The 21,279-nt window shown below is 44.1% G+C and overlaps 2 protein-coding genes across 2 annotated transcripts; one reads left to right on the top strand and one right to left on the bottom strand.

The window, feature by feature from the left end:
- Positions 1 to 133: 133 nt before the first annotated feature.
- On the bottom strand, positions 134 to 7,555 carry IZUMO3 (IZUMO family member 3). Its single transcript, XM_061588128.1, has 6 exons — positions 7,324 to 7,555; positions 7,138 to 7,215; positions 5,830 to 5,938; positions 4,635 to 4,717; positions 1,432 to 1,522; positions 134 to 191 (listed from the first exon to the last, which is right to left on the bottom strand). The coding sequence occupies exons 1-6, from the start codon at positions 7,553 to 7,555 to the stop codon at positions 134 to 136; spliced, it is 651 nt and encodes a 216-aa protein (XP_061444112.1).
- A 247-nt stretch (positions 7,556 to 7,802) lies between these two features.
- TEX51 (testis expressed 51) lies at positions 7,803 to 19,306 on the top strand. The gene is made up of 7 exons (XM_061591605.1): positions 7,803 to 8,013; positions 11,210 to 11,284; positions 14,093 to 14,182; positions 15,932 to 15,949; positions 17,787 to 17,876; positions 18,318 to 18,384; positions 19,015 to 19,306. The coding sequence occupies exons 1-7, from the start codon at positions 7,803 to 7,805 to the stop codon at positions 19,304 to 19,306; spliced, it is 843 nt and encodes a 280-aa protein (XP_061447589.1).
- The last annotated feature ends 1,973 nt before the right edge of the window (positions 19,307 to 21,279 follow it).

Below are 21,279 nucleotides of genomic sequence, written 5' to 3'. Positions count from 1 at the left end.
CTAAAGAGGAAGCAAAGATTCTCTGTTATTCCATGTATAAGTGTAAATATTTTATTTGGTCTAGCCAGCAGCCGTGCGTGGTTGTGATGGAGGACAGGGGTGTTCTGGAAAGGTCCTCTGGCCTCTAAGGCACCTAACGGGCCAGCGCTTTTTGCAACATTTCTTTCTTGTGCTTGAAGAACACCCAGTACCTGGAAGTGGGGAAAGTGTGGTTAGTAGGGGAAGAGGTGGAGAAACCTCTGGAACTAGAATGGAGCCTGGTTTACACATAGCAGCAGAATGAGGTGATAGAGTGCTGAGATGGTAGAGCAGATCATACCACTTCAGACTGCAAATAGGGGATGACAAAAAAATTTTTTTAAAGCTTCTCCAGATAAGAATTCCCTGCAATGCAAATAACAGATCAGAGCTAAAGTTTCAAGACTTGTCCTTTCTCTGCTCTGTCCAGTGGTGGTTGGTGGCTCAATGTCAGTGGGGCAGAGGAATCTGCTGTTGGTTTCAGTCCAAACTTTTAAAGAGCTGTTTCAGGGAACCACCAGCCACCGCTGGCTCTTTCTGCAACATCATCAGTTTCCAGTTTCCAGTTTCACACTGCTGCATGTGGAGTGGCTCCAATGACCTGAGACAATGTTTCTCAAACGTTTTGAACTTGGGAGGGGGATGGGTATGAATTTAAACTCGGGTCTCCTTTCTACTTTTTAGAAAACTCAATATATGTGTGGGCCTGCACACACCAAATAATAATAATTTTGTAACCAGGAAGCATAAATTAAGCATATATCAACTCAACTTGGATCAAAATATCCTGTGTCCATAATTCAAGTTTTCAATATTTTTGGAAATTTAGTGGCAAGAAAGGACAAGTGACAGAAATGGGCAGATTACAGATATGGAAACCGTCCTATGTTTTCTCTGTAACGATGATGCTTGTAGAAAAAAATGTAGCTGATATTTTCTGAAATCTGAATTCTACAACACGTTTTATGCTTGCATTGCTGAATGGCCATAGCTCTGTGGTAGAGCACCTGTACTGCATGCAGAAGGTCCCAGGATTAATCCCCAGCACCTCCAGGTTGAGCTGGGAGAGGCCCCTGTCTGAAATCCTGGACAGCTGCTTCCAGTCAGTGTAGACAATATTGAGCCAGGTGAATTAAAGGTCTGACTCAGTATAAGGCAGCTTTCTGTGTTCCTATGCATGGACACTCTCCCTGAGATGGATGGAGAACAGAGATGTGGGTCAAGTGAATTGGAACAGCTGCCAGCAAGAACTCCTGGGTTCTTTAAGAAGGGAACAAGATCTTGTGAATCATTATAGGGTTTGGTCCTGGTGGCTTCTTTGGGAAGGAAGGCAAATGTGGATCAGAAAACCTAAAAGTTTGGACTCTTGGATTCCATGGAAAAGAGAGGGGCTTGGCGGAGCCATTTACTCACACAAGAGCAGCTGAGGTCATCAATACTGACTCGCAAACAAAGAAGATATAAAGAACAACTTCATTGTATTCTGCAAATCGTCTATCTTCCACTAAGGGGCAACAGAAACACCCTTTTAATCTCTTGTGTTGGTTGGGGACAAATGGTGACAGTCCCAATGCTGGGCAAGAGTGACTCTCCCTATCTGCTCCCTGGTTCAGCCATCTAAATGGCGGCTTTCAAATGGGAACAGGACTATCTATGTTTCCTGTGGGAAACATATTTGGGGAGCCAATTCTAAGATCAGAGAGTGGATATGTCAATGGCACTTTTGAGTACATGTTTGGTTTTCCAGATTAATTTTGGTTACAGGTTACTGGGAGCAGAAGGACGTGTGTGTGTGAGAGAGAGGGAAAGCCCACTAGAGCTAAAATAAAATGTAACATTTCAAAATTCAGCAAAATTGAAATCTTAGAATTTTGAATAAGGTAAGGATCATAGACATTTCTTTGTTCCTCACCTGAAAGGAGAACTCAAAATACTGCACAAGCAAACCACCTGAGAATATTTGGTATTTTAGGAGTAGAGAAAGTTGAACAGTTTACATAGAAAAAGCTAGCTTTCCACACAACAGTTTATTGTGGACTTGGAGCCAGGGGTGTAGTGGTCTAGGCTCTCGGGGGTGTGTGTCTTAGACCCTTTACTTTTCGGGAGCAGGGTCCCTATGTCTCCAGCAACCCATGAGCTGAAGGGTGAGGGGGTTAGCCACTGAGAAGAGTCTTCTAACATGCTTCCTTGTCCTTTCCTGCTGACTGGAAGCAATCAGAGTGAAGAGGTGAGTCAGCCACAGAGAAGACTCTTCAGTAGCTAACACTCTCCCCCTTTCATACTTATTGGCTCTAATGGTCTGTTGTTGTGGGAGAAGGCATTAACAAGGATCTCATTCTGAACCCCACAGCAAAAAAAGGGGTGGTGGTGGCTGTGACTATCATGAAGGGGCCCTGCACTGTCACTCGCTGCTGCTTGCATGCAAGCTTTTCACTGTGCCCACATGTCATTGAACTCATCAAAATACTGTCCCATATTCCCTCCCCCCATTTAATCTGGATTTATTGTTTCCATGGGTTTTTTTTGTTTTTTGTTTTTAATTATCAGATTGACTGTGGTAATGGCCAATCTGGATTAATTGGGAACACAATATGGAATGGCTTTTTGATGAGAACAATGTTGTGAGACTGAAAAACTTGCATGAGCATCACTGCCTCCATGATGATGATTATTAAAAAAAATTATATACCATCTTTCATTTCAAGAAGAAATAACAAGATGGCTCACAAACAAAAGCCAACAGCAAGATGAGAAGAATAAAACCAATTATAAAAATACTGCAACCCATAATTAAAATACATAGTAGACCAACTCCATTAAAACATCCATTATTATATGTAAACAAGCCCATTAAAATAGCACAACTGTTAAAACAGTTAGAGTGCTGTAAGAAAGCACCCTGAGACTGAAACACAAATCTTGACACCAAAAGTTGATCATGGAAGCAACCAGGCTTGGCAATAAATAAAAAACATTAGATAGTGACAGGCAAATTCACAGCAACAGGACGTCTTATGGCCATTTCTTCTCATTGCTTCAGCTTTAAGACTAGTGATACAGACCTAATTTTTGCTTCCACTTCCCATCCTTGCCTGATTTTAGTTCACCTCCCACAATGCCTATGACTCTTTTTTATCTCCCATCCATCCCGTTCCTTTCTTAGCCTCTTTTTTTTCTTCCTTTCCACTAGCTCTCTATTCACCAGATTGTCATTTCTTTATCCAGTCTGCGATAGCCATCTCTGAACTCTTTCTTCAGCTCCCAGTTTGTTTACAGGTTCAAAAAGGGACAAATCAAAGAAAGACTGAAAGAGAATCAGCAACTCCTGGAGAGCATAGGGAGACCTCCGTCTCCTCTGTCTCTTACTCAAGTCATGTAAATGGCAGGTGCTAGGTGGAGTGTATAGTTCCATAGAGAAATCCAGTAATTTCTGAATGTCTCAAGAGATCCCTGGCAAGAGGGCTGGGTTGACACTCTGGAGTTGCTTGCTCATGTAGATCACATCTGTCATCTTAGGATATCAAGAGGTGAGAACCTTCCATGCTGTCAGAATTGTCCTAGTCTCCTGCACGTTGCTGGACAAAGACAACTGTGACGAAAGCACAATGTTTGCTTCTGTTCACTTATGTTCAGGTAGGTTAGAGTTAATAGAATGTTGGGTGTGATTGGCTGGAGTGTTGGCAAGGGAGGGGGCAGTCAGTGAGTGAAAGGTTTAAAAAGGGAAAGAAGTGACAGTTGGGTGATGGCGGCCATTGACTTAGTTAGGCTTGGCTAGGTTTATGAGGTAGATAGTGTGCAGTTTGCGTTGGGTTTAGCTAGGTAGGTAGGCAGGTTACGTTTAGGCCTATATCAAATATAACATCTATAATTTTATACTGTGATTATAATAAATTTTTGTTTGTTTATTTGTTTATTTACTTAAAATACCATGTGCGTGCTTGGTCTTTACTACGCTACCAAACAGGGTTCTAAATGCTAATAACTACATTTAAACCCACAGGTATAAACCACATCCAACCCATTAGCCACTTCCAGGGAGAAAGTGGGATTGCTGAGGCTTGTGGTGCAGTAGGTAACTGGCCAAAGCTGAGGCAGGCATCTTTGGGGTGAAGGACCTATTTCAGGGGTGAAGGAGCGGGAAGGATTGTAGGTCTGGGACCCGGGACACCACCACAACACACACCCTTCTATGAAGAGGACAGAAATTGTCCTGTGCCTACCCCCTCCCCTCCAAAAAAATAAGAGTGGAAGAGTATTTTTATTCCCCAAAGCTGGGAAAATTGGTCTGTGGGGGTATCAAATCATCTTTGCCCCCAAATTTATGATTTACTTTCTCACATTTATATCCCACCCTTCCTCCAAGGAGCTTGTGATGCTATGTATGGGGCTTATCCCCATTTTATCCTCATTATGGCCTGTGGGGATGAGAAAGCGAGAAGTGTGTGACTAGGCCGGGGTCACCCAGAAAGCTTCACGGCAGGTGGAGATTCAAATTCAATTCTCCCTGGTTAAAGTCCAGCTCTTGATTCAACCTCTCCTGTCCTGACTCCCAAAATTGCTATTGGTTAGGAAACAAGAGGCAGAACCTTAAAAGGCACCCCTTCCTGCAGCCATACCTCCGCAGACCTCTCCATCGAAGCATTGGGTGACGATACGTAGGCAGGTCCAGCAGTCCAGGACAGGGCCCTCAATCACCGCTATGGGAAGAAGCACATCAAGAAGACTAGGAAACGGGCCTTTGGGGTGCCTCCAGTTCCAATCCAGGAGGCTCGGGGAAGGGTTCTGATGTGACATTAACGTGGGGATGGGGGGGTCTGATACTTACTGCAATCCTCTGAACAAGCTAAAGGGTAGGGTGAGAGTGGAAGAAAAGAGAGAGGACTGGTTTAGAGGCCTTATAACTCAGCGGGACTCTTCCTTAACTGGTATTCAGTTTACAATTATGTGCATGCTAACTCAGAAATCAACAAGTTAGGCAGACAACACTCCAGAATACCCATGCAACAGCAATTGAGTTCCCCTTTTATAGCATATATTGAAGCTCTTCCTCCAAGTAAGCATGTACCTCCTGAATACCAACATGCATCTTTTAAATCTGCTATGCTTATCCACACCATACATTTAAAGCACATGACTTCCCCCAGTGAATCATGGGAACGGTGGTTGTTAAGTCTGCTGGGAATTTGTAGCTCTGTAAGAAGGAAAACCACAGTTCCCAAGATTCTTTGGGGAAAATAATGTGCTTTAAATGTATGGTGTGGATCTGCCCCAGTAGGTGCAATTTGCCTACTCTTTTTCTTATTCCCCAATCTCACTTAATTAATAATATTTAATGCACAAACGTTTGTATGCAGTCATCATTTTTGTGTTTGCTATTGTTTTCTATTTAGCTGTATATTTTTATTTATATGTTTTCTTCTTAGGCATCACTTATAAACATTTGCATATGTGATGCCCGCGGGTGCACATGCACTTTAGGGTTGCCAGGTTCATGGTCTGAGACTGATCCTGTACCTTTAGGAGAAGAGAAAGTCAGCCAAGTGTAGGTGTTCTTGCAACCCTGTAATGGGAAAAACCACAAGGTGGAATTCTCCCTTCCTCCTGCACAACTTTTAAAGATACAGAAGACCTCTTGGTTGCCAGGCCCAAGCAATGCTGGGTATGAGGCTAATAACTTATATCTGGGGGTAGAAATTTGTGGCCCACCATTGGCTACAACCCTGGATCCAGGATTCCTTGCTAGTAGGGGAAGTGAAGATTAGTGCAGTAGGTTACAGCATGAAACGCTAGGACTTCCACTGCTGCTTTCCCTTCCCTTCAGGATTGGTACCGAGGTCGGCGAATTTCTCCAGTGTCTGTTGCATGTGGCTTCGCAGGGACACCCTGAGCTGATACATGGAGAGTTGCCACATGAAGACCCCTAAGGAAAGATAAACAGTTTAATGCGAAGTCATGGGGGTGGAGGGAAATAGTTCCCAAGGCACTGGATTAGAATTTCAGGCTGACGAGGTTGGAGGACCTTGAGTTAAATGCTAGAAGAAAATCTGCCACTTTCCCTTCTCCCACCCCTTCCCAGGCAGGACTCCAGTTCCTTTAACTGTGACACAGCACTACTAAAACAAAACAAGCCTACTAAAACAAAACAAAAATGCTAGATTTAGCATACATTTAGGATGGAGAATATGCTTGGAATTAATGCTTTCATTAAAATATCTTTCCTGGGTTAGTTTGTTATTTGTCTTTGGCTTCCTTCAGCCTGTACGACCTGTGACCTGTGACCCTGAATTCCAGCTTTCAGGCATATACTGTTCACACAGCATGTGGTCTGCACACCCCTGTTCCTTTGGTGCGAAGCAGGAACAAAAAGGCTGAGGCTTGTTGCGTCCCTGGTTGGCTGCTATACATGGCTGGTGAGATCCATTTGACTTCATGGGTCACCACTACCAGTTGCCCAAAGGAACATAGGCAGTTGCCTTATACTGAGTCCATCTAGCTCATTATTTCTATACTGATGGGCAGAGGCCCTCCAGGGTTTCAGACAGGGATCTTTCCCAGGCTTACCTAGGGATGCCTGGGATTGATCTGGGACCTTCCACATGAGAAGCATGATCTCTGCCATTGAGCTATAGAACTGGTTTACTTTAATCTTGGGTAAAGTCAGAGCCCCCCAATCTTTCTGGCCAGAGGGCACATTTGGAAATCTAAGAAACTGTTGTGGACACCACAAAAGACCCATTTCACAGAAGAAAAACTGCTATGCTCAGAAGTCTTCCCTCCGCCAAACAGGCAAAATACCTTCCCCACCAAAAAAAAAAACACAGACAAAAAAAGCAAGTAATGCCCCCCCCCAAATAAAAATAATCCAGTGCCTTGGGGACCAGGGATCTTGGCAGGCATCAAGAGGAAGCATCTGAGGGACCCACCATATCATGTCGGTAACCCCAGGCTTAAGTAGTGAGCGGAGTGGATCACGACTTCAAGGTTTAGGAGAACAGCCTAAATATTTGGGTGATTCCCCCACCTTAATAGCTTTATGAGATTTGTGTGCAAAGGGTGGAGATGCCTATAACCCATTCTCAAATATAATCCCTCTACCTAGCTCCTCTCCTCCCTCCTCACCTTTCCATGTGTTGTTACTCTTGATACCACGTAACTGACTAATAACGTGGGACTTGATAGACATCACCCCTCGGACATCTGCAAAGAGACATTTGCAAAAGTAACCTCATGATCATGATGCCACATCCCTCCCCACCCCACCCCAACTGTTCCATCCCTGCTGATGCTTCTCTGCTCAGGTCGCACCCAACACTCGCTCATATGTCTTTTGAAGGAAGGTGCCGTGCAGATCAGCCAAGGCCTGGATGTGCCGTTCTATTAGGGTGTCACGGTCAGGCAGGTCTGCTGGCAACGTCTCCGTCAGCAGGGTTGCCACAGAGTCCAAGAAGCGTCGGTCACATTGAAGGCAACCAGCCACTGTTTGGAGGGAGAAGAGCCATAAGGGGAACACCAGCAGGAACTGGGGCACCATTGCCATGGCAACTGACTCCCCCCTACACTGTGGCCAAGGCAACTTCTTCTGTGAAGTCACGAACTGCTGGAAAGACAATACTTGCATGACGCAGGGAAATGTTGCCAAGGAGAGAGATTAAACAGACAATGTGACTCTCTGTGATGCTAGGAATAGAACAGGAGGTGACGTAAGAAGCAGATAAGGAGCCTGAAGTGGGGAAAGTGCTGATGTCAGGGCCTGGACAGGAAGTGGCTCCTTTGTTCTGGTTTCCATGGCCAGAGCATCTCTGCTCGGATGGCTGGCCTGGATGCTGCCAGTGCAGCTGGCTGGCACATGCCTCCGTTGCTGGCCAGAAGCTGTTGCCTACTTTGGATATGATGCATATTTGCTGCTTGGTCAGGACTCAGAGGCCACTGACAAGCTGGGGAAGCTTTTTCTAGGGAGCGCTGAAGACCTGGCCACCTATGGGAGACACTATCTGGGTACAGAATTAAGAGAAGGGTCAAACAATGTCCCTTCGGGCATTAGGGAGGAACTTCTCATGGTTGAAAAGTCCCCTGTTTCAGAACCCCAAAGTACACACACACTTCCCTGCTCCCCGTTTTTGAAACACAGATATCTGAGTCATGCACAGAGGGAGTGCAGAAAGTCTGGAACTTGAGAAATCTACTGTAAGAGAAACCCGAGCTTCAAATAATAGAAACTGGGTATTTTAAAACAATCTGATATAGCTAAACACATACATTTTGGAAAGCTGAACAATCTTCTTTAAAAATTAATAACTGATAAATCTGTGCAAATATTGACATTTTAATGAATCAGTAAATATGCCTATATTTTTCTCAAGTTCATGTAGTAGAATCTTGGGCATCAGGTAGGAGTACACCAATATAGGTCCTAGAGGACTGTATCTAGGTATGGGATAGAGCAATCCAGTCTGCTGTCAATTCTTAATGTTAATTTTGGACAATTCCATGACAGGAATCAATATCCAGCAAAACCATCCATAGTACCTGATAGAGACAGAGGACAGGAGTCCAATTCAGGGACATCGAGACTAGACAGGACTGGGCAGAGAGTAAAGCTGCAATCATCCAGCAAAGCCAACCAAGTCATGGCAAAGAGTGTCCAGGGAATAAGGGCTGCCCAAAGGCAGATGGTTTATATATGGCTTCTGGCCAGTCAGAAACCCAAGACAGAGGTGATTCTGGGTCTGAGGAAGAAGGGATGCTACACGATTATATCCTGAAAGTAACAAAGCTGTTGGTGATTTTGTTAATGACTTGAATGACTGAAGAGAAGAGGGGGATGGGGAACCACTGGTCCTCCAGATGTTGTTGAACTCCACTCCTTAAATATTAGACAGGCACCATCTCTGTTGTCTTTTTGGTGCCTATCGAAAACCTTCCTCTTTCAATAAGCCTTCCCAGTCTGCATCTGTGTTGGAATTGTTCTTAGGGTTTTTTAAAGACATGTTTGAAGGATTTATTTATTTATTTATGTTTTTAAATAAGTTTTGTTTATAAGATGTTTTACATATATTTTTAATGTTTTGTCTGCCACCCAGGGCCCCTTCTGGGAGGAGGGGCTGGATATAAATTTCTTGTTGTTGTTTTGTAGTAGTACTAGTACTAGTAAACAAACAAACAAACTTGCATAATCTCCAGCCAGCATGGCCAATGGTGAATGATGGGATTGTAGTCCAGCAACATCAGGAGGATCACAGGTTCCTCATCCCTGGTCTTTTTAAAAAAATCTTTTTAACGTTGTTTTGTTTTAATGTATTTTAAGGTCTGTTTTTGTGATGTTTTAAAGTGTTTTTAGTGTTTCTGTTTGCCACCCTGGGCTCCTGCTGGGAGGAAGGGCAGGATATAAATCAAATAATAAATAACTAAATAAATAAAGAGCCCAGTGTTGTGAGCATAACTGCAATCTGAAGTCCTGCTCTTGTTAAAGTCACCCACATAGAGCTGTGGGTTGTCGTCGCCTACAGTGGGCAGGAAGAGATGGGTAGCAGAATCCTGGGGGGAATAAAGTTACAGGGGTGGGTGGAATGGATTACGAAGATGAGTTCATCTGCTCCATTTTGTGGCCATCTGCTCCATTTTGTGAAACCTCCACACAGCCCCCCGGGTGCAGCAATATATTTCATTATTTATCCAATAATTCAGGTAATTCATACACTGCTTAGCATTTTGGCAAAATAAGCAAGTGGTTTACAAAATGTAATCAAATACTACAAAGCAAAAGCAAAAGACAATAAATACATTATTGAAATCCATCTTTTAAAACAGCACAATGAAGAAATGAGCAGGATTTTCTGCTCCAAAGCACTTACATAACTGGAATTCCAATGATGCAAATTACATATGGGACTTGTACATCACAGCAGACTTGGCACCCACTTTCCCACCCACAAGCTGTGTGAACTGACATGTGCATCCTCTTGTGCGGTGAACCTCCTGATGGTGCCCACATTGTGTCATTTAGAGCACTGTGTTTTTAGGAACTCTTGGGTTGCTCAGAAGCAGTGGAAGCTGGTGACTCCAATGTCAGTGGGACAGTGAATCCGGACCGAATTTTAGTTTGAACTTTCAAGGAGCTGTCTAGATCAGAGCTTGGAAAATGTACTTTTTTGAACTACAACTTCCATCAGCCCAATCCAGTGGCCATGCTGCTGGGGCTGATGGGAGTTGTAATTTAAAAAAGTAACTTTTCCAAGCTCTGGTCTAGATGCAAACCCAGACCAGATTCACTGCCCCACTGACACTGGAGCCACCAGTCTCCATTGCTCAGAAGCTTTCCCAGTGTTTCTCAATGAGATTGGTAACGGCAGACAGACTGCCATTGCTGATTTCCTGCTGCAACATGCACCGTCGGGGAAATATTGAAAATGTTCCACCAGGGTGCATTCTTAGCTTGATGCAAAAGCAACATCTGTCTGGCTAATCTAGTGCCCTGTTATCTGGGTGTGCTATAGAAATTGCCCAAAATATTCAGCAATGCTCAGGGATTCTACGCTAGTTGTGTAAGGGTCCTTAGCAGACAAAATTGACATGGAAAGAGTTTTTCCAATGAGGTATGCATCCCTTCCTTTCAACAGCCCATCCAGAAGCCAGGTTGCCCTCACATTTTCTCAGTCCTAAAGTCCAGCATTGCTGAACATAAGGAGTGGTGGCTGGTGTCCATTGGGATTGGTGGGGCAGAAGGCAGGGAGCCCAAAAGTAGGTGGAGCCAGAGGCAGTGGTAGACAGAACCAACTAACTTTATTTTTATGTATTTATTATTGCATTTATATCCCACCTTTCATCCAAGGATCTCAAGGTGGCATACATGGTTCTCCTCCCTCTCCATTTTATCCTCACAACAACCCTGTGAGGTAGGTTAGGCTGAGCAACAGTGACTGGCCCAAGGTCATCCAGCGAGCTTCATGGCTGAGTGGGGATGAGGAAGCTGTGTCACCCCCTCAGCTGGTTGTAAGTAGGAAGGTAGGCAGATGGGGGCAGGAGGAGGATGGTGGGGCAGTTCCCCATTTGCACTAGTGTAACAGCCTCCTCTGAACATAAGCATTCAAAGGACCCCAGTTTAGGTTCTATAGAATGGGAGGGCGTACTTAAAGCAGAGAATTAGGTCAGAATTGGGCCTCATCATTTTGTTTGTCTTCCCTGATGCTTGCAGAACGGGAGCATATGGAGCATGAAGCTGGGAAACTCTTTCTTCACCTTGACCAGATTATCCAGAAAAGTAGGAAAGGTAGGGATTGATCTGTTCCTTTCTTTCCAGACTTGCCTGCAGTGCAACCCTGTCAGGTAGTTGTTGATTGCTATTGCAGTGGTTCCAAACACCAAAACAAAACAAAAGCAACTTCTTGACACATCTGTAGCCTTTTAGGGAAATGTACATTTATTATTTTGGCACTCTCTTGTTTAAAATGGAGAAGAGCAAGTATAGGACCCTGGCAAACACTGACAGTTTTCTCCAGGGAGGGATCACCCACATTGGCAAATGAGCTTAAAGTGTTTCTGAATAGTATTATTAGCATATCAACATGAAATACAATTTCGTCACTGCTATTCCATAGATCAGACCAGGATTAAACTGGACTCAGTCTTGCATGGTTTACTTAAGAAAGAAAAGGAGGGGAGGGAAAACTGGAATGTCCATGGGAATCTGCTGCTGTGTTTTAAATTTACAAAGCAAGTGTGTCTATTCAGGATCTCTTAACAGTTAAGCCATAACCAACAAGGATGTTGCCTGCGAAAAACTAGGGATGCTTGAAAAGTGAGCACCACTATTTGAATGCTCACAAGAAGATTTAAGGTGAGAGGGACTCTGCTTGCCCTAGCTCTAAAAGCACCTTGTCACTGTCTAGGAAGGAGACAAGCAAGTGCTCCCAAGATGAGTGCGTTTTGACACCTGGAATTGCCTCAGGTGTGATGAACTGACTAAATACTACAGCCTTAACCGTGATCTTGAAGGTGATTCAAAAACAGAGCTCTCAGGCTTTCAGATGTGCTCCCTGGTCCACATACAATTAATATAATGATTAAAAGAATCCACTGCTCAGTCACAAACATAAGAACATAAGAACATAAGAGGAGGCTGCTGGATCAGGCCAGTGGCCCATCTAGTCCAGCATCCTGTTCTCACAGTGGCCAACCAGGTGCCTGGGGGAAGCCCACAAGCAGGACCCGAGTGCAAGAACACTCTCCCCTCCTGAGGCTTCCGGCAACTGGTTTTCAGAAGCATGCTGCCTCTGACTAGGGTGGCAGAGCACAGCCATCATGGCTAGTAGCCATTGATAGCCCTGTCCTCCATGAATTTGTCTAATCTTCTTTTAAAGCCGTCCAAGCTGGTGGCCATTACTGCATCTTGTGGGAGCAAATTCCATAGTTTAACTATGCGCTGAGTAAAGAAGTACTTCCTTTTGTCTGTCCTGAATCTTCCAACATTCAGCTTCTTTGAATGTCCACGAGTTCTAGTATTATGAGAGAGGGAGAAGAACTTTTCTCTATCCACTTTCTCAATGCCATGCATAATTTTATACACTTCTATCATGTCTCCTCTGACCCGCCTTTTCTCTAAACTAAAAAGCCCCAAATGCTGCAACCTTTCCTCATAAGGGAGTCGCTCCATCCCCTTGATCATTCTGGTTGCCCTCTTCTGAACCTTTTCCAACTCTATAATATCCTTTTTGAGATGAGGCGACCAGAACTGTACACAGTATTCCAAATGCGGCCGCACCATAGATTTATACAACGGCATTATGATATTGGCTGTTTTATTTTCAATACTTTTCCTAATTATCGCTAGGATGGAATTTGCCTTTTTCACAGCTGCCGCACACTGGGTCGACATTTTCATCGTGCTGTCCACTACAACCCCGAGGTCTCTCTCCTGGTCGGTCACCGCCAGTTCAGACCCCATGACCGTATATGTGAAATTAAGATTTTTTGCTCCAATATGCATAATTTTACACTTGTTTATATTGAATTGCATTTGCCATTTTTCCGCCCATTCACTCAGTTTGGAGAGGTGTTTTTGGAGCTCTTCGCAATCCCTTTTTGTTTTAACAACCCTGAACAATTTAATGTCGTCAGCAAACTTGGCTACTTCACTGCTCACTCCTAATTCTAGGTCATTAATGAACAAGTTAAAAAGTACAGGTCCCAATACCGATCCTTGAGGGACTCCACTTTCTACAGCCCTCCATTGGGAGAACTGTCCGTTGATTCCTACTCTCTGCTTTCTGCTTCTTAACCAATTCCTTATCCACAAGAGGACCTCTCCTCTTATTCCATGACTGCTAAGCTTCCTCAGGAGTCTTTGGTGAGGTACCTTGTCAAACGCTTTTTGAAAGTCTAAGTACACTATGTCCACTGGATCACCTCTATCTATATGCTTGTTGACACTCTCAAAGAATTCTAATAGGTTACTGAGACAGGACTTTCCCCTGCAGAAGCCATGCTGGCTCTGCCTCAGCAAGGCTTGTTCTTCTATGTGCTTAGTTAATCTAGCTTTAATAATACTTTCTACCAGTTTTCCAGGGACAGAAGTTAAGCTAACTGGCCTGTAATTTCCAGGATCCCCCCTGGATCCCTTTTTGAAGATTGGCGTTACATTTGCCACTTTCCAGTCCTCAGGCATGGAAGAGGACCCGAGGGACAAGTTACATATTTTAGTTAGCAGATCAGCAATTTCACCTTTGAGTTCTTTGAGAACTCTCGGGTGGATGCCATCAGGGCCCGGTGATTTGTCAGTTTTTATATTGTCCATTAAGCTTAGAACTTCCTCTCTCGTTACCACTATTTGTCTCAGTTCTTCATGAGGACCTTTAAAACAAAAATCGTACATTGCTGCAGAAGTGTGGAGAACTGAATTTAAGACTTGAAAAATGCGAAATGGAGATAACCAAAATGGACATATCTTTCCATCCCTAGTACCTAACAAAGGCCCTGATTTCACCCCTAGATGGCCCCAATTAATCCATCAGCAGGCTATAACCCTTCATTCGGACCCAAATGCCTTGGCTTCTGCTGATCCATTCCCTTTTGCCCACAGATCATGACCACCTTATGAAGGAGGCAGAACAGGAAAAGAAAATTTTTGTCAAACAATTGGAAGAGGCGTCAAAGACCTTTATGAAGGAAAGTAAGTGCTGCCCTCCCACCGCCCCATCCTGAATTCCTCAATTTATGTCAATGAAAGGAGAACAAACAGAGGAACACCTAATGTTGAGACACGCCATTGGTCCATCTAGCTCAGTATCACCTATGCTGATTGGCAGCGTCTCTCTGCGGCTACAGACATGAGGCTTTTTCAGCCCTACCTGACAATGCCAGGGATTGAACTGTGGACCTTCTATGTGCAAATCAAGAGCTCTACCACTGAGATGCTTTCAAAACAATGCTTTGCCAATGCAGCATTCAAAGATAGACAGGCTTCCTGCATGTCTCAAAGGGAGCATGAAAAGCTGAACTCACTGAAATCTCCTTTGTCACTGATAGTCATAGGGGCCTTATCCTTTGTTACAGCAGCCTACCCCCCTCCGTTCTTAGCTATTACTTCATCCACTTGCAAACCAGACAAAACAACCAGGTCTGCTGAATTTACTTGGGTTAAGAGTGCATAGCAGCGTGGGCTGAGTTGGTGATGCTCAGGGTTAAAGATTTCTTGTGTTCTGGAAGTCGAACGGAGCAGAGCCTTCTCAGTTGCGGCCCCAACAGATATATACTCAAAGTGGCCTGCCGGAGCCCAGATACATAGAGAGCCATGCAAACACTCTGTACTGTAATTTTGTTAAAATGAGGTCTTCACCACTATTGTAAGAGTCAAACTGGGTGTTATGTGCAGATGCAAACACCATGACCTCAACCATCCTTTTCAAACAGGAAAAGCAGCTTCTGGAGGGGTCAGTGGGATCAGAGAATCAGTGTCCGCATGTGGGGTGCCTAACCCCTTTTCTGTCCATTTCACCTGACCTAGACCTCCTCAAGAAGCTTCTCTCCGCTGCCCCCCCCAATACTCATACCAGGTTCCATGTTTGTGGTTGCAAGGTGACCTTTGTCTGCCCTTTCAAGGCGTGCTCATGGATAAAGCATAAATCCTTTTTAGTTAGCTATGAACACAGAACCAGTTCTTCCAAGTTAACTAACCCATAGAATAAGGGGGTGATATCATGGAGGATCACTTGTGTAATGCTGTGTATTGTAGTTTGTTTAGGGTGCTGGGAATGAAACCTCTGTGTGGGGTAAACTACAGTTCCCAGGATAATTGTGGTGTTGGAGGAGACCTTTGCACATACCATGGACTGCAAAAAAGACAAATGATTGGGTGTTAGAACAAATTAAACCAGAACTATCACTAGAAGCTAAAATGATGAAACTGAGGTTACCATATTTTGGACACATAATGAGAAGACATGATTTATTAGAAAAGACAGTAATGCTGGGAAAAACAGAAAGAAGTAGGAAAAAAGGAAGATGAAACAAGAGATGGATTGATTCCATAAAGGAAGCCACAGACCTGAACTTACAAGATCTGAACAGGATGGTTCATGACAGATGCTATTGGAGGTCGCTGATTCATGGGATTGCCATGGGTCGTGATCGATCTGAAGGCTCATAACAACAACAAAACATGTGCTTTTAAGATTATTTAAATGTATGGTGTGTATACAACCCATGGCAGGACTCCTGGGAAAAATATAAAGCCAAGAGCATGCAGAACTGATATTCCTGGGGTTTTGGGGGACCTGTTGGATAGCGTAAGCGAGGGCAATGGAGTCTTCCATGGGTTCTTTGGCTAGAGGAAATGAAGACTGCTGGGGGTGCGATGGGGGATGTCTTTCTCTAATGCTCATCCCTTTGTTTTTGTCTTCTCTGTTTTATAACCACACAGTCTGCAGCCTTTCCTGTGGTGAGTATCTCTGTCCAAACCAGGGGTGCATGTTTCTGGCCATATGGTGTCTGCTGTTATTCCCTTTTAAGTTTCTTGCGTGTGTGGGTGTGAATGCTGCCAATTATAAATGGTGGGTGGGATGCATCCATCCTCCCCCCAGCCTCAAACTGGACCCCCTTCCTCCCTCCAGATTTGGGATGAACAAACTGGAACAAAGGGCGACATGTTTCTAATACAGGAATGTTCTGAAGAACATCTGAATACACATTTATATCAATTTCCAGAGGGGTAGCCATGCCAGTCTGTTGCACCAAAATCAACAGAGTCTTGTGCTAAAGTACTGTGAAAGTTCACACTAAACCCCAGAGTGGATTCACTGCCCCACTGACATCAGAGCCACGAGTCTCCACTGCTAATGCATTTGTATCAGCCATTGTGAAATGGGGGGGGCAGAGAGTGGAATGTGGTCCCAGTACTGGTTCCTAGTAAGAGCCCAACTTTTCTCCAATTATGGTGGTTTACAAACACACACATATGCATATATGTGATATACACACAAGAAATAAATCCTAATAACATCATTATAAAATCACAATAAACTACAGAGCAGCAGATCAGTAAACTAGAAGAGTAAAAAGGACCAATGGGTGGGAATTGTAGGAAAACATTAAGAGAAATTCATAATGTATGGAAGCTGTTCATCAGTGGAGGAGGATGCTTTGAGAGGTGGTGGTGGTTCTCTCCTTCTCTGGAGGTGTTTAAAGCAAGGGCTGGATGGCCAGAGATGGTGTAGTTGCATCCTACATTATAAATCCTGCACTGAGCAGAAGGTTGGACTAGAAGACTACCAAGCAGTGGTGGCTGGTGGCTCCATCTCAGTGAGACAGTGGAATCCACTCCAGGTTTTAGTCCAAACGTTCACAGCTTCTTGAATGTTTGGACTAAAATTCAAAGTGGATTCTACTGCCCCACTGACAAAGAGCCACCAGCCACAAAGGTATCTTCCAGTTCTACAATTCTATAACATCTATACTGTTCCTTCCTTGCTTTGACGCCTTCATCTACACTGTGAACTGTACAAAGTAGTATTGAGGACTTAATGTGATTATGAGTACAATAGGGCCCCGCTTACAGGCGTTCCGCTGATGCGGCGGCTCTCAGTTAGGGGAAATTCCCCATTTTAAAGCCAATTTTGCAATTTTATGGCATTTTGCAACATTTTCGCATCATTTTCACGCGTCATGGCCCATTATAGTAACTGGGTTTCACTTTACAGCGGGGGCCTGGTCCCTAACCCGCCGTATAAGTGGGGCCCTACTGTACAGAACAAGGGAGGGGAAAGGACAGGGCAGCAATTCCAGAATAAAATCAGGAGTAAATGAAAATGACCTTATCAAGGCACTGTGTGTTGGCAATCTTAACTGCATTAGTGTTTGTGAAGTCAGAGAGGTATTTTATGGTTATTTCATTTTAATTATCACTTTTGTGACTTTGTCTTCAGTTGGTTCAGATGTAACACCAAACCAAGGTTTGCACTAACCATACTTTCCCACTCCAATTAGTTGTGTCCAGTTGTGCAGGGAAACATCTTTGCCTGATGCCCCTGAGAATTTCTAGGTGCTATCCCAATCCATGGTTTGTTGGTTCATATATGACACCAAACCATAGTTTGCCCAAACTGTGGTTTCCAAACCAGTTTGAGCTTCTGGTTTGATGGTCATTCAATCATAATTTTGTGGGCTTGGTTTGGTTCAGACATCACAAAAAACAAGTTTGGCATGACATCTGAATCAACCATAATGTGTGAAACATTTCATGGTCTAATGAACTCCATCTCTCCCTCCCACTTCCACAGCTCAGTCCCGGTATCGACCCTATGAAGTGGCACAGTGTACAAACTGCCAGCTTCTCAAAGTTTCCTGCAATGACCCCTTTGTATGTGCAGGTAACTTTCTCCATCTTTATACCTTATGTCTTTTTTCAAACACAGCATCACACATACCCTATTTCTCTCTGTACATGTCAGTACAAGCTGTGTGCCAATGAGGCATGATGGGCTTGTGCTGAACCTGGAACGATCTCACTGGGCAAGTCTCTTTTACTCTGTCTAATCTGCCTCTGTAGCTATAATATACACAGATGGCACTGTGTCATTGTTAATAATGCTTACCTTCATGTGAAAAATATACTTGCTGCTTTTCTGATCCAGGTGGCATGTTCTTTGTCCAAGGGCAGTTGGCAACACTATTCTGGCTGCAAATGCCCTGAGGTTGCTGTCAATACAGATCTATGAAACCATAATGCTATCTTCTCATCTTGGTCCTGTCTCAGTTGGTCTCTATCTTCTCTGCCTTCTGAAAAATGTTGTCCTGTTCCTTTTGTACAGGGCCCAATGTTCTCGCAGGAGTGTTAGTGACATTTGTTATCTTGCTGGGTATAGGAGCTGTAATGTGGTGAGTCCATGAATATTCAGTTTTTGTGTGTATGAGCATTTTATTTATTTCACATACTTACAAAATCATATCTCAACTCTGGGATGGGGAAAACCAGACTACCCAGCAGGGTCTTAGCATAGCGCCTAAGGAAAGGGTGGACAACCTGTGGTCCTCCAGATCTTGTTGGGCTCCAACTCCCATCAGCTACAGCCAGCATGTCCAGTAGTCAGGAACAATGGGAGCTGTTGTCCAACATCTGGAAAACTCCTGGTTCCCCAGCCCTGGCCTGGGGAGTGAGCTATGGACTCAGAAAGTTCCCATTCACACCTAGTCCATGCCATGAACTCACCTGGCAAGTCACTTTGCATGAACCTCAGTCCTCTTGCTGCAAAAGATCCACATAAGCTGTTCAGAGTAGATCCATTGGCATTAATGGACCTAAGTTAGTCATGTCCTTCAATGTCAACGGGTCTACCCTGAGTAGGATCAGCAATTGGTGTAATATATGTTTTAACATTTTGAACATTGAAAGCACTAAGCATTATTACTTCCCAGTTGAACTTCATTAGCTGTCCGGGAAGCAGCAGCTAAAAACAAAACAAAAGCCTTCTTGCTGCATTCTTAGGGTAGTTCCTTTCTTGACTGTAGGTATCGCCGTCGCAAAAAGAAGGCACAAGGAGAAGCCAAGGCTCCAAAAGAAGAGGACAGTTCAGACAGCTCTTGGAGTTCAGACAGCTCTTGGAGTTCAGACAGCTCTGAGGGTTCAGGGAAGGCTGCCCCAGGCCCATCATACGTTAATGTTTCAAGTGCCCCAGAACTGACCAACTCATCATATGCTAATGTCCCAATTTATGCTAATGTCCCAACATATGCTAATGTTTCAAGCGCTCCAGAATTCATCATCCCAAGTACCCCAGCAGGCTTTGATGCTGGAGATTAAACCAGCTATGATGCTGGAGATTTTTCATTAGATCTGTGCCTGCAACACCGCTCCTTCTTAGGGCTTTGAGTGACCATGGCAGCATAAAATTCTGCTCTACATGTGCAGATGAAGCATAAACAGAATCATCAATCCAGACAGAACTCCCATGTCATCCAAATGTCAACCCAAACCCCCGCAACCCTGCAACGGAGATACTTCACATTTAGTCATCCAGATACTGAGGAGCAATCAAGCAATGTCCAGGAATGTTGAAAGTGTGCCTTAAATCCTACAGGCATGCTTGAATCAAAAGCAACCCCACACATAGCCATCCCAGTCTCAAGGCTCCATCTCCAAGGTCTTTCCCTTAAGCAGCAGGGGGGTACCCAAGGTTAATGATTCAGAGCTATTAGCCATCTTTAGGGCAGTGTGGGTATCACCTGTTTTTCCTAAATCAGCCACCCGAGAGTTAATTGCAAACTGATAGTTTGCTTACACATTCATTGGATAAGCCAACACAGGCAGGGTGGAAAGATTAAACAATTTATAGTATAATGAGGAGGGCTCACCGCATTGTAATTGCATAGATATTCTCTCTGGTGGATGGTAGCCACAGAATGGATCCAGATCATACATTTAAAGCATATTCAACACACGTGACTTCCTCCAAAGAGTCCTGGGAATTGTAGTTTGTTAAAATTGCTGGGAATTGCTGCCCTTTGAGGGGGAAACTACAATTCCCAGGATTCTTGGGGGGACGTCATGTGCTTTTTAGGAGATACATGATGACTTGCAAATGATGCAGGGTTGTAAGCACTGGGTATAGAATGTGCTGAACTTCCTTCTTCCTGGAGCCAGGAAGTTATATCTGAGATCTTCCATAGAGTAGTAGTTCTGGATTTGAACAGTGAAGCAGAAGGTTCCAAGTCTAAACCTCAAAACCCACCAGGGCAGGGTCTCTCTTCCCGTTTGTGATACACAGAGGTGACTACATGGCCTTAATGGGTTGCTGCAAGGATTATGACAGGTGGGATGAGCTAACCTGTGGCACTCCTCCCATGAGCCAGCATGGCCAATGATTGAGGAGGATGGGGTTGTAATCCAGCATGGACCACTACAGGTTCTCTATTCTTGAATGTGCAGGGGGAGGGACTGTTGCTCAGTGGTAGGGTTCAGTCACCATCATCTCCAGACAGGGGTGGCAAAGACTCTCGTCAGAACTGCTGCCAGTCAGTGCGGCAGACAACCCTGAGGTAGATGAACGTGGACTAACTCCAGTGTATATTACCAGGAAAATCCACTGCATGTCTACCCAGACATCAGTCCCGCTGGGTTCAGTGGGTCCTGCTCCCTAGCTTGTTTAGGATTGCAGCCAAATCTCATGTAAAGTACCATCAAAACCAGTGAAGGCCCAAAGCAATTCAACTGTTTGATAGAGGCAGCCATGTTTTTAGGGGTGTCAATGAAGCAGCCATACATGCAACTGGAGAAATGAGTGTTTCGATCTGTCATAATCCATTTGCGGCAAGCACATACAATCCTCAAGCCCGCCATCCTCTATAACATCATATGGGAACCTGGCTTGCAGCAGCAAGAAGTCTTAAGTTAAGTCTGCTAGACATTCAGAGTTTTTATTTTTCTCAGCAGGGGTTCCCAAACATTTATTTTCCACAGACTGCTTAAACATTGCTGATGATCGTGGCAGCCCACTTAATGATTTGTCTGCCTGTTGTAGCAATTGCAATGCATTGTGCTAGATGCTGCGTGGCTTTTCATTGTATTTTTATTGCTTCTTCTACTTCATAGGTTGTATTTTACAGTATAACAACTTGCATTCCATAGAATTCAAACTATAATACAATAAAATATATGAGAAATAAAAAAAGCAATAAAAATACAATTAAAAGTCAATATGAATATTTAAAGCAGGCATGCCACAGACGATCTGAATGAAGCTTATGGACCAGTTTGGGAACCCCTGATCTAACCCA

Source organism: Rhineura floridana, chromosome 11, assembly GCF_030035675.1.
Source record: "Rhineura floridana isolate rRhiFlo1 chromosome 11, rRhiFlo1.hap2, whole genome shotgun sequence".
Taxonomy (NCBI): Eukaryota; Metazoa; Chordata; class Lepidosauria; order Squamata; family Rhineuridae; genus Rhineura; species Rhineura floridana.
This window is presented reverse-complemented; position numbering and strand designations above follow the sequence as displayed.